Source organism: Vulpes lagopus, chromosome 15 (genome assembly GCF_018345385.1).
Source record: "Vulpes lagopus strain Blue_001 chromosome 15, ASM1834538v1, whole genome shotgun sequence".
Lineage (NCBI taxonomy): Eukaryota > Metazoa > Chordata > Mammalia > Carnivora > Canidae > Vulpes > Vulpes lagopus.
Window position 1 is genome coordinate 41909557 of NC_054838.1, and position 14268 is coordinate 41923824.

The 14268-nt window shown below is 42.3% G+C and overlaps 1 protein-coding gene across 1 annotated transcript in view; it reads left to right on the plus strand.

Moving 5' to 3' along the window:
* The window catches only part of FAT3 (FAT atypical cadherin 3), a 650121-nt gene that overhangs the window by 463530 nt on the left and 172323 nt on the right, over positions 1-14268 (plus strand). Inside the window, 1 exon segment of the mRNA XM_041730335.1 lies at positions 1858-1919. Coding sequence (XP_041586269.1) covers positions 1858-1919 — 62 coding nt within the window.

Consider the following 14268-nt stretch of genomic DNA (forward strand, 5'->3'; position numbering starts at 1 on the left):
CCAGGTAATACTAAAAGCATGCACCCCTGGTCCACCTAAAAATACTCTCCTGGCACACAAACAATACGTGCCTGAACAAACATATTCAAAGTCTGCTGTAAAAATGATGATTAGAATATATAATCTCTTCTACAGCAACGTTTGTCAACTGAGCATTAGTGAAGTTCCTATTCTTTGTTTTAGGCCAATGGCCAGGTGGGCAACAGGGCTTCAGAATGAAAAGGCAGATCCCTTCCAATGAAGGAACTCTGTCAACTTGTCTAGCAGTCTAGCAGGAAAATACAAACTTGTGAACAATGAATTATAGCATAGAGCAAAGAACAATACTGGTTGTGTTGGGACATACCAGATGAGCACCTAACCCTGGAAGACAGGTCACCTCTCTAACATTAGATCTAAATTTGAACCATCTACATGTGAAGCAGTGGGATGTGGGGCATGTCCCAAGAAGAATCCATAGAGAGGAATATCATTTGTGTAGTGGGAACAAAGATTTCCCTCCCAGGGGGAATGTGGACAGATGAGAGTGAATGGGAGTGGGGCCATTTAGTAAAGAGCCATATTACCCCCAGTAGGATTTTATTTTGAAGGCCATTTAACCTCCTGTGGCCTCTTCTGGCTTTCTCCAAAATCCACTTGTTCCCACCCACCACATATATTAAAAACAAAACCTGGAGCTCATGAGTTCCTCGGCAGGTCTTGGTAAAATGCCTTTTCCATACTTCACATCAGCTCACTAGTATCGAGAGTGAGCTATTCGTGTAATTTTCTCTGCCCTTTTCTATCCATCAGCCCAGGTCTCAAAACCAGCCCAATCCATAGTTTCTTGTCTTCAGGGACAGTGTAGCATCAAGAAATGGAATATAAATTTGACCTCCTAATTGCCATTTGACAGCAACAATAATAATAAAACCTACAAAAGACAAACTGGTGCAATAAGCTGGGCAGCTGGGGATCCCTGGGTGGCTCAGCAGTTTAGCGCCTGCCTTCAGCCCAGGGCATGATCCTGGAGTACCGGGATCAAGTCCCACATTGGGCTCCCTGTGTGGAGCCTGCTTCTTTCTCTCTCTCTCTCTCTCTCTCTCTATCTATCTATCTATCTATCTCTCTCTCTCTCTCAAATAAATAAATAAAATCTTAAAAAAATAATAAGCTGAGCAGCCTTGAAGGTTGTGTCTTCTCATTGTCTTTGTCTTTATACTCAAAGGGGTGATTCATTTATGGAAAACACCATTCGAAGGAAAGATACAGAGATATTTCCCATGTGGAACTTATTTTGTGTAAAGATGTAAACCCATAAAACAAAATGATAAAGTCACAATGTGAAGTCTTCGGTATATAAGTTACTAAGTTTGAAATAATTATGCAGACGAGTAGCTATTACAGAAGTAACCTTCTTTGTCAAGGCTAACAAAAAATTATAGCAGCATTAAAAAGTTAAATAAGAAAGTGCTGTTTCATAGCCTGATTCTGATGGCACCAACAACCTGAAATCCTCAATGAAGTTCTCACTGTAGCATTTCAGTCACATGCAAATGAATCATTGAAAGTCCTTATTATCAGGAAAACAATGGTCCTTTAGTGAATTTTCACATCCCCAGAGTGATCATAGCACCTCACAGAGGTAAGCAGAACCTGAACAAATTTTTCAGGTTTTCTTTGTGAATTTGGTCTTAAGAATGATTCAAGACCATCTTGATTGTCACTGGGAATCAGAGAGTTACTGTTACTGTTCCCTATCGTTTTTGCTCTTGATTTCGTTTTGCTCTTGATATCGTTTTGCTCTGGATTTGCTTCCGTGCTCAGTAAGCTACTTGCCCAGATATTCAAAAGTCAACTATTCTCATTTCTACGCAGGTTTGATCACAACAACTTCAAGGAAATTGGATCGAGAACAGCAGGCAGAACATTTTCTAGAGGTAAGTGCGCAGAGGGAACTGGCACTCATTAAAGCTGATTTCACTGAACTCCTTTCACCTTCAGCGTAAAATGGGACTTATATGTCTTCGAACAGTGGATTCCAAAATGAAGATATCTCTCTGGGGCTGATTGGTTCTGAATGTAGAGACTTCTGGCGCATTCCTCCCAACACACTCCTGTGTGCCGACCAGAGGTAGCAGAGCCGCCTTTGCCTCCCCCTGAAAACAAGCAAAGTGCTTCAATATCCCTGCCTGGACTTCAGGCCCCTTTGTCAATCATCAGAAAAGAAAGTTCAGGAGCAGAGCCCTGTGAACCTCCAGGGCCTCCGATGTGAAGAGAGAAAGAGCAAAAGTGCTGTGATCAGAGCAAAGTACATCATTTGTGAAGACGTGTGTTGCCTTGCTTCTCATTTCTTTTCTGAGGAGAGGGTTGAGGAAGAGAAGCCTGCTAGTTGATTCACTGCCTGAGAGGACTGTTTCTGAAACCATAAAATGTACTCCTATAATTCATTAAGACAGAAACAGCAGCAACATAAACTGTAAGAGTGTTATTTCTGGAGGAAAAAAAAAACACCATAAGGCAAGAGATGAAAAAATAGATATGAAAGAGCTTCATGGAACATTCTTTCTATACATAACCAGTATCTTTATTGGGAAGCTTGAAGTCTGGGTAGTATGTATGGCACTGTGATTTAAGTGTGACAGTCTGATACAGAACAGATGACAGTGGAAGTTAGGGCTTTGTTAAGGTTTTATCACACATCCACTCTTCTAAAATGGCCTGTTAGTCCCTAAGAATCACTTACTGGAATCCACAGGTCCTCCACACACACACTCACACTTCGAATCTCTCCTGGTATTTCCCTTTGAATCAGTTCACAACGATTTATTTAACAAGTACAGGACTAGGAAATGGTGCCTATAGATCCTGGAGTCACCCTGCCATGATTGGCTTGAATGGATAAAAGCTGTTTAATTTCTCTGGGCCTCAGTTTCCCCTACTGTGAAATGTGGCAAATAATTACTACTCCATATACCTCAAAGGATTGCTATTAGGATCGATCCTTGTATTTTATATCAAAGTACTTTTAAAATTCTTAAAGCATTATATGTAATAAAAGATTATTATTATTATCATGCAGCACTGTGATAACCCTTTTAAAACATTGCTATCATCTCATAAAGATGAAAGACTCCAGGCTGCCAAAAAATAATTATTATAATTCTTTTTTCAAAATCATACTATTGGGCTGCAGTTTGTATCTGGTCCAGAATTAGAGTACATTTGCCAGAATAATAACACCTTATATTATATTTATGTGCTCTTTTTCTTTGCAACAGAGTCCAGGACTCCTAGGGAGGTGGTGTTCTCAGATGGTTAAACCCGCTACCTGCCAGCAGGGAAAAAGGAGGGTGTCTCATTAGCTGGGGAATCTGCCTGAAATCACTTACTGTCATGTCTCTGGAAAGGATGGTGTTTTCAAGGGGGGGTGGCGGGGGTTTGATGCAGAATATGACTATAGGGAAGCATGTTTTCCAGGCATTTGAATTTGCTTCCCAGAAGAATCCTTAACAGTTTTGCATCCCTTACAGACTTGTATAAATACTGACCGAATACTTTTATCCTTTAGAGTAACACAGATGGATCTGGAACAGCATTTCTCAGTACCTGGTATTAATCTGCCTAGAGAAGTAGTATAGCACAGCTGCTAGCAACCTCTTAGAGTTGTGGGGAGAAATATGTGTATGACATCCATTCTGGTACCTGGCACTAAGCAAGTGCTCAGTAAAGTGTAGCTGCTGTGGTTTTAATTATAATTGTATAGTGTTTTTTTTTTATATTATAACACTTTAATAAAACAATCATATTGTAATGACACCGTTAATTAAGGAACTCAAGGAATAAATAATGCAATGTAATAATTTAAGAACAAATGTTAAGACTAAAATAAATATTCAACAATGGAAGTCTACAAATGACTTATATGCTTAAATATGAAATGCTCTTTTTTAAAAGTAAAAGATATTTGAAATACTGCTACCAATCAAGTCAAAGGGCATTTAGTTTACATGTAACAAGTTACATATATGATTCATTCAAAACAAACAAATTTGTTCCCTTTTAATGTCTTTCTCACTGGGACCATTTAAAATATACAATATTGTGAAGCTGCTTGTCTCTTAAAGTTAAATTTCAAAAGCATACACTTTATATTCTGAACATAACATCACACAATCACATTACAGATATAATAACATTAAACGACTGCTTAATGGACATCCCAACAAAGTAAACACTTTCCCTTCATGTTGAATAGCAATTATGTTTTTTGTTTTGTTTTTAAGCAATTATTTTTTTTTCTTTATGGGTTTTCCAACAGTGGTCATGTAATTCTGATGTAATTACTAATAAATACAAGTGCCAGTACTTTGATCAACAACAATCACAATGGTTTATAACAATGAAGGCCAAAAGGCCACATTCATTTTTCTACTCATACCTTGCTTCTGATTTTTCTAGATTCTCTCATAAGGACAAGACATAGTGGGTCCTTCCTTTCTTCCTTAGGATCTGAAAATTCTTAAGTCTGAAGAGAAACTGGTTTCATTTGCCATTTCATTTCTGTGTATTTGACTGCCTCTTCATTCTCCTTCAACTCTTTACTCTATTAGGGTGACTTTTTGGCTGGCTTGCTCATTTTTCTTTGTGTGCATATCCATTATGTGTCCTTGGTCCTCATGGCTCTGCTCTTTGCTCACTTCAGAATGTGTCGTGGACTCTGAGTCCAGTCTGAAATCCTGGGACTACCCGGGGGCTTCTCATCTGTCTTTTTTTTTTTTTTATGTGTCAAATTTTTTATTTCAAAATCTCAAATTTTGACCAGCATAGCACCACTGACATAGGTGCCCTGATAGAACTTTGCGATTTGATCACCAGAAATGATTATGCCAGGCTATAATTAAGGCTAACCAATCAAAATTCAGGTACCCCAAACCAGTTGTAATTCAGGTAGAAACTACGGCTCATAGGACCCCTGAGACTGGTTGTACAGGGAACCTCTGAGTTTAAGTTCTATAGCATGTATGAGGACACTGGCCCAAAAGCTTGCTTCTCGCATATAGAAACCGATTGCCTAAGAGGTAGATGAGAGAGTCCAGATTCTATCTAGCAGTGGAGAGGCAGGGTCCAGCCCCTATATCAGAGAGAGGCCCTAACGCAAAGTCCACTTAATGCCCAAGCTGAGGTGAGGGCCCAGCCTCCGGGCACCTCCTCCTCAAGATGGAAGGGAAGGAGAGCTACCACTGCCCTTCCCGTTGCCTGCTGCTCCCTGTCCCCGGGCCCAGGCAGGGCCTGTCCTATGCTTCACCTTGACCCACCTGCCTCCCAAGGTTAATCTCCTCACAAGACACTGGTCCCCGCATCAAGGAGAGGGGCACAGGAGAGCCCCCTCACAGCCCGGCAGAATGTGACTGCTAACAACAGCCTAAACCTAACAATACCTAACCCTCCTAAACATTCGACTTGATCTCCACACTCCAGAGAGAGAAGCTCCAAACTGACGTGCAGAAAGGAGCCCCAGACAGCAGACACTTGACTGGGCCTGAATCCCAGGTTCTGCCCTGTGTGCTCAAGATATAGTATAAACAGGAAGTGACAGGGGTCACATAGTAAATGAATAAAGGATATAAGTTCAGATACCAGCTCTCTGAGGCTACTCAAATAAGTTTCCCTTTTAAGTGCCCAAAAATGGGGGTGGTAGGCAACATCCTATAGAATGGTCAGGAAGGCATCTTTGAGTAGGTGACATTTGGTGACATGAAGTCAAGATTCTGCTCAAGGCTATTGTGATTACTCAGGCCAGGGTGATGAAGGGTTGAAAGGTGGAGGTGGGTAAAGGTGATAGGAAATGAAGTTGCAGAAGGCAAACAGGGCCATAATGACAGTGACACATTTTTTCATGAGTGTTGTGGAAAGCCATTAAGCCAGGGTGACATGACATGCTTCCCAGTGTAAGCCACTCAGCTGAGCAGAAGTGGCTGAGGCAGGGCACAGGAAGTGGGGAGACTCCAGAGGGCTTTTAGAGGCATCCACGTGAGACATGATGATGGGTTTGGACATAGGTCGTTAAAAAATAAATAAATAACTAGAGAAGACACTTACGGTTATAGAAACAAACTTCACGAAGCTGACTGTCTCCACTCAGTAGCTGCAAAATGGGGTGGAAGGCAGGAAGTTTTCACAGGGTGGAGAGTAAAGAGCAAAGAGGAGAAAAATTTAAAATTATCTTGCCTGGCTGGGCCTGCATAGCCAGCCTTGTGAGAAATGACAGAGAAGTAAGTAAAGAGCCCAGAGTCTGCTTTGGCTTTTGGGGATTGACTGACCAGATAGCCTTCAGTTCTGGTCACATAGAGCATTTACAGAAACACAAAAGCGATCCAAGTTTTGGTTTTCTGACTTAGCACCTCGGACAGCAGTGATCTCATCTTGGGCCTGAAACTTCGTTCAACCAGGGTGAAAGCAGTGGGTCAAAGAGAATGGTCTCATACAAGCCCCATCATGATTCTGGCTGACACGCAGCATGCTGACTTTTCTGAGGTTCCAGAGTGGAGATTTTAAATACCAAGGGTCAGCAGAACTGTACCGGCTCACCCTCAAGTGCCCAGCCTTGCTCTGCCCATCTCCCAGGATCCCCATGATTTGGACTCTTTTAGTCGCCCTTTGGCTGAGTTTTCAGGCACCAGCTTATCTCAATCTCCCTTTCTCTCCATCTCCCTTTTTCTCTCTGGCTCTCACTTTCTACATTGTACAGTCCTTCGTCACACTATTCTTTTCTACAAAATTTTTCTGTGACAGTTTTAATGACATTCATTTCTTTTCTTCTTAATGGCTCATGGGAAGGATAGTGCTTTAACTCAGTCCTCCAAAAACTGAGTAAAATAGTATCACTCAGAGTACAGAAGAGAGAGCTCTGCTGTACACAGATTTTTGTAACTGCTGATACATTGTGTGAGTTTTAAGTGGGGGTGTTGGTAATTAACCTCCTGGAGAGCCTTTAATTGCCAAGATAACCCTATGCTCCTCTTAAACTCATATTAACCTTCTGACTCTATTTCATATCTCTCCTTCCCAATAAAACAAAATTGACTCTTCTTGAAAGGACCCATTTAGAGGCTGACCTGGCAGGTACACTTCCGAATTGGTAACCAGGAAGGAGGCCATTAATGATGTGTTTCTAGTTTGCTCTCCTCATGATAGAAGGCACTGTAATTGTATACTGCTGGTACTCTGTACAGTGAATTAAGATATTTAGCTTGACCATGTAAGGGACATAAGGGTTTTCAGTCTGTAAGCGTTCACCTTCCATCTCTGACTGTAAGAGAACAGTTGTCATTATCAGAATCTAAGGGATTTGCTGAAGAAAGAAGAGCAGCAAAAAACTGTGGAAAGAGTCACAAGGACAATGTATTCTTCTTTGGTCAATTCTAAGTGCTAACTCTGGCCTAATTTGAAGTTTGTTATGTGTAAACATTGGAGTGGTCCTCTTTTCGGTTACCATAAAATGCAAAAATATGGGCTTTTTAGCTACTTCTTCAAAGTTATATACATTCCTTGATAGCTTTTTACGATCGTAGCAGAGGTAAAAGCCTAATTCCGGCAAACTGACGCAGGACGTTGATAACGGACGCATAAACTAAATAGCAAATTAATGCTTTAGCTTAGCGGTTATGACTTTAGCCTTGATGACCTCACTATCAGAGTAAGAGTGCTCTGAAAAGGGAATAAATGCACTAATTCTTTCTAATGTTATAATCACTTGTATCGATTGTTTTCTCACCTGCTAGATCTAAATGTCTCGTGGGCCTGAAGCTTGATTTACCCAGACAGTGACTAGAAGCCGCATAGGAAAGCTGGGATGTTACATTCAGGCAGGCCTGAGATTATATTTCGGGGTTGCCCACAAGGCTTAGATCTGTTTCCCACATGTGCAAGGTGAGGAATAACAATCCCTGACACAGGCTTGGTGTGAAGAGTTATGAGATGACAGGTGAATAGTGCTCGGGATACTGTCAGACAGCAAGTGTTCCGTGAATGCTGGCGGCCTTCGTCGGTTCTCTGTGTCACACTTCTCTCTGTATTCAGTGTCTACTCTAGTACCTGGTAGACCTGAGGGGGCACTCAATAAGTGTCTAAGGGGCCTTTTTCCCCCACAGATGAGATGATGGATGGCGGTTGAGCACACCATGAAATGCTTGGGCATGGAGACCAAAACAGAGGGACACACTGCCTCTTTCCATCTGCCTTGCCAAGTTAACAGTGATCCCCCTTTTCCTTATCCATAAAACAGGGGTCATTGATCCCTGCCTCATTGATGAACTGTGCAGAAGGCCAGGCACACATAGACACCCCTCAACCCTTGTCTATCCCTCCCTCTTTTCCATCCCCTCCATTCCCCACTTGTCTGCAACAAACACTTTGTCAGTTCCCTCTTTCTGAGTCCTGGCCCTTGTATTTTGAATAGCTTATAGCAGTTCAGTTATTCTCAAAAGATATATCCACTTAAATAATCCTGTAGTTCCAGCTTAATTATGTGTGAATCTTTATCTTGTGTGCTGAAAGAGTATTATTTGCCTCCCTTTTGATCTTGAAATGCTTCTCTGTTCGGGGCTGGATGGTTCTGATAAAAGTCTTCCAAAGAGAACAGAGAGCGTTATTTTATTTGCAAATCAAAAAAAAAAAAAAAAAAAAAAGATGACAAGGCCCAGTAACCAGCATAAAGACAGAGGATAGGAAAATGTGTGTGTGTGTGTGTGTGTGTGTGTGTCTGTGTGTAATTTGAAGTATCCTAGAGAACATGGCGAGAATTTAGAGTGCTGTTGGTATAAATAACAAAATACATTACAGAGGGATACACTGGATCTACAGGAATTTAAATTACTTACTCCCTGTCCCTTTAGCATATCATCCATTGTCCTCCATAAGGTATACCTCATGTGACAATTTTTTCTTCCTGTTTGAAATTCTCATCCCTTTTTATAGTCTTATTTTCTAAGAAAAAAAAAATACTGTTCTTCGGTAAGTTTTTGTAACATTTCCTCTTGCCTTAGGATGCAAATTGATTTCTTCAGTTGAGTGCACAGCTTTAGTAGTTTCTTCCTTTGGTAAGCCTCTGCTCTTGAAATGATGGTAATTTCTGGTGGTGAAGAATTGCAGGCCTATTTCAACCCATTAAGCAGTCTGTAGTTTGATGATTTAACTACAAGAGAAGTGGAAGTTTTTCTCATTAGGTTCTTCTCTCTGACACCTTTAAGAAACTTTGCAGAAAGTACCAAAAGGCCTTCAGAAAAGATGGCAGATCCATGCCCCAAAACAGCACTTGTAGCAGACACTGGCCTTGGATGAAGAGTGGGTCCTCACTTCTGTTTCTTCCTGTGTTGTACCAACTTTGACAAAGTTAATGAAAATTCACTATTATTTTTCTTCCTGTCTTAAAAACTTTATAGCATGCTGATTCTGGGCCTGGCATTGGGCGAGGCACCAAGCTTCTGTTACCGGAGCTAGTGTGTTTGTCCACTGAACATTTTTTTTCTCCACCCTTCAGAATGAGGTCATTGGACTCTAACCTGCTGTTTATTTGTGAGCTATTGTAGTTAGCTGCTGTCTTGTTATCAAGGGGCTGCTTTTCATTCATATTATCCAGACACTTCTCCCGCATTATACAGATATAGAAACTGAGACTTAGAAGAGATAAGAGAGATCCAAGGTCACACAATCACTTCACAGTCATGTCCAGTATCCGTCTTCCTTTCCTCATAGGATGGGATGGTCCTACACATCCATTAGCACATTGAAATGTGCCCAATGTAATCATCTTTTCCCACTCTTGTTTCACAGCAGATGTACCCCGGTGTCAGATCAGCCCACCCTCAAGCATCAGCATTTTATGTATGAAGAGAGGAAGTTTTCTTTTAGAATCCATCATTGGTTATCCATTTACTACTCCCTCAGCTTCTCTTCAGTGCTCACTCCTCTGGACAGGGGCTTGCCCCGCTGGGCACTGACTGCCCCATGCTCCAGGACAGAGTCCATCTGAGAGGATGTTGTGTCCTCATTGGGTGCACCAGCTTGAACACCAGCAGGAGAAGAGACCAGGTGTTACAGGCTGCATCGCATGTGTTGAAAGTCATATGTTAAAGTCCTAAACCCCAGGACTGCAGGATGTGACTGTAGTTGGAGTCTTTAAAGAGGTAATTAATTTAGGGATGCCTGGGTGGCTCAGTGGTTGAGCATCTGCCTGCGGCCCAGGTCGTGATTCCAGGGTCCTGGGATTGAGTCCCACATTGGGCTCCCTACAGGGAGCCTGCTTCTCCTTCTGTCTATGTGTCTGCCTCTCTGTGTCTCTCATAAATAAATAAATAGCAACTTTAAAAAAAAAAGAGGTAATTAATTTAAAGTGAGGCCATTAGGGTGGGCCCTAAGCCAGTGGGACTAGTGCCCTTGTAAGAGAAGGAAATTTGGATGCAGACCCATTCAGAGGGAAAATCATGTGAAGACACAAAAAGAAGACAAGCTAAGGGGAGAGGCCTCATAAGAAACCAACCCTGTCAACACCTTGACCTCAGATTTCTAGTTTCCAGAATTGTGAGAAAATAAATTTCTGTTGTGTAAGCCATCCAACCTGTTGTCGTTTGTTATGGCCTCCTAAGCACATTGCTGCAGTAGGCAGACTTCATTCACTGGCCCACCCTTGCCCCTTTCTCCTCATACCACCACCTCACAAGGCTATATAAACACATCCAACTTTATTTACTGAGAGATGGGGCACTACAAATACAGTAGGGCAGGAAAAAAAGCCTCCACCTAAATATGGTTATTTCCATGTTCCACACTCCATAACTACAAGTAAGAAGTCTCCCCAAGTTAAAAGTCTTCACAGAAGGCTCTCTCATGGTGGACACTGATTTTCAACTGCTTCCCACACCCCCCTCAAGTGCCTACTTTCCCGAGGGCCTGATGCCTCCACTCTCTGCAGTGAGGATTTTCCAACCCATCTTTCCCAGAAATCCTGTCCCTTGGCTCAGGAACAAGCCTTTCCCTTTAGATTTTTCTAAATCAGTGTCATTCTCATGTTTCAGATAATGCCCCAAGAGGGCATAAGCAGGTCAGTCAGGGGTGGCCTTTGGCACTCCAGCTTCAGTTTATTAAGGAGTATTGGTGGTGATGGTGATCGAGGTGATCATGATGGTAGGGTGGTAATTGTAATGGTGGTGGTAGTGGTGTGTATGCATGAATACTTGTGTGTGGGAACATGTGCATATGAGGTAGGAACAAGAATCCCATTCTAGGTCCTGCAGGACAGTCCAGGTTGGTGTGAGCTCTTTTTTTTTTTTTTTTCAATTTTTTTTTCTTCAGGAGAAACACAGAGAGAGAGAGACAGAGACATAGGCAGAGGGAGAAGCAGGTTCCCTGCAGGGAGCCGACTCGGGACTTGATCCCAGGACCCTGGGATCACGACCTGAGCCAAAGACAGATGTTCAGCCGTTGAGCCACCAGGGGGCCTGATGTGAGCTCTTGAGAATGATCTTTTGTGAGCTCTTTCCAGCAGTGTGAATTGCATATATACCACTTTTATTCTCCCAATTGACCAATCAGTAAATATTGAATCAGACACGCACAAATTTTTCAAAGCAAATATTAATTCTCAGGGATAGGTTGCTCAAAACAGAAATTGCAAGATAGCCTCAGGGCTGGTAACTCAGAGGAACAGCGTGGATATTGGGTGTGGAAAGGGGAATATGGCAGGTCTCACTCTCACCTGTCCCTTCCAAAGAGGCTCAGCCAGTAGCAAATGTGGCAGTAGGTGGACCCAGTTTCATCAGAAAGTCTTTATTTAAAAAAAAAACAACCCAAAATCAGATTTATATGTCAAATCTCCCTATACTAAAGTTGACACCTCCACTTTTAAAAATAAATTAATAAGTCAATGAGCTCCTGTTTTACAACATTTGATATGAGGGAAGATTTTGTTTCTTACTGCCTCATAATTTATAATCCTCTCACATATATTGTAAAATGCATTTTGTTTCTCATCATCTCTTTGTCCCACATTTTTTTTTCACACTGTGCCCTTTTGAACCTGTAGAAATACAAGAATTGAGGTTGGAAATGACAGCATGTGAGGACTTGGTTGGGCTCTCAGCTGAGGGCCACCTTCCCGCCGCCCTGTCTCCATCCAAACCAAAGAAGGGAAGTGTTGCTTTGGCTCCTTGGATTACATAGAGTCTCGAGGGCGTCATGCCTGCTTTGTTTGCCCCTGGCAGTTTTTTACTTCCTAGCTTTGCTTGTCCCTGGTTAGCCTCCCAGTTAATAATCTGCAGTCACTTAAATACGCTGAGAGAGTTGTCTGGAATGAATTCTTGGTTCTATAAATAGCCACCTCTAATTTATTTGTTTGTGAAAGATTGTGTTTGTTTTCTTCCTCCTTAAATCTGAACACTAATTAGTAGAGCAACAGTAAATGAAACCTGTTCCCTTGGACCTGGAAAGGTCCTTCCATCCAGTGACCCTGCCTGGAAATGGAAATGAGCAGGCTTTTGCTGTCTGTTTGCTGGTGGTGCTGGCGGGCAGATCACTGCTCCAGGCAGGTCACAGCTTGTTGAGCTGGGCACATAGGCTGCAGGGAGCTGAGGCTCTGCTTTTGTTTTCACTTGTGAATGGTTCCTTGCACATGGTGCTATGCTGCTGCTTCCTTCCTGGGCAAGCGCTGATTGGGTCTTGGGGGAGGAGGTGCAAGGGGTTGAGGGGAAGGTCTCACCCCACAGATCTGGTGTCACATCCATGGCTTATCCCTTCTCAAAGAAGAGGTCCAGATTCCTCGCATGGCTCTGAAAATCATGAGGACTCCCCACTGTGAGTCACACATCCCAGGAGCCTAGGCTGACTCCCCCCCATCCCCCGCCTAGTGCAGTGATGATAAATTGACCCTCTGCCTTGGGCTTCTGAAGCTGCTTTTCTCTCTTTTCCCCTTGTGTTGCTTTCCTAGTTTATATTGTGTAGTACACTCTCTGAGCCACAGAATGATCTGTCCAGTCTGATTTCATTGGGGCCCTTCAGAAATCATCCAGACTCATGCCTAATGCCAGATGTGTATGAGCCAGTTCAGCACGTTAAGTCTGTCTGTGGGAAAATAAAAATATAATGACAGCAGGTTCGGAACATGAGATTCCAACTCAAGTGCCTCTATTAATAAAAAGGAAAAACTACTTTGGCTTTCTTCCTGCTTGCTGCAGATAGCTTTGTTCGAGTGAGCTGTTGTTTCAAGACCTTCTAAGTGACTTGCTTGTGTGGCAGATCAGAGGCTACCAACCTCATCTATTTTGTGGCAAGACTGTTTCAGTGAAATGCTGAGAGGTGTTGGCAGCAGGATGCAGGTCACTGTAGGGAAGGTAAGTCAGGGCAGTCCTGGATGTCAGAACCAAGGAAAATAGGTTGGTATGTTAGGGAAAATAACATCAATTCCTTTGAAATTGAGAAAACCTGCCATAAATTTGGTTATTTCATGTTTGGGGCTATAGTGCTGTATGTATTCTTACATACATACTCAATCCGACTTAGAAATAAAACATCTCTTATAAAACAATGTCCTTCGTACCACAAATAGAGATAGAGATAGTTAAAGCATAGGATCTGGAGACAGACCCCTCCACTCACCAGCTGTGTCACCGTTCTTTATCCAGGCTCATATATGCGGGTTGCATATGTATTACACATGTTAAAGTGTTCAATGTATGTTAGCTATTTGATTAGAAGCTTATCATCTTTCCTTGTGATTCCTGAAGCGGTCTTCTTATGGCAGAATTCAGAACCCTAGTGCATTATATAATGCATTGTATTTTGAATTTGTCTCATAGTTGTTGAATATACTTATGGTTCTGTAAAGAGATGGCATCTGTAAATGTACTTAGCATAGCTTTCAAAAGAGCATTAATTCCTTCCTTCCAGGCACCTGGGTGGCTCAGTGGTTGAGTGTCTGCCTTTGGCTCAGGGTGTGATCCTGGGGTCCTGGGTTCGGGCCCTGCTTCTCCTTCTGCCTATATCTGTGACTCTCTGTGTGTCTCTTGTGAATAAATAAATAAGATCTTTAAAAAAATAAATAAATGTATTGTGACCAAGTAAGTTGGACTGGCTCAATTATCCTAAGATAGGTTGAATGAGGAGTCAGCCATGGGTCTGGCCCATCTGTGAAGAGGTCATTGAGTCTCTCCTGGAGGATCTGCAGTCGCCCTTGGCTTTCTGAGTCAGAATCGGAGAGGACACTGAGGCATCCAAGCTCATCTGGGAGAGCTGTAT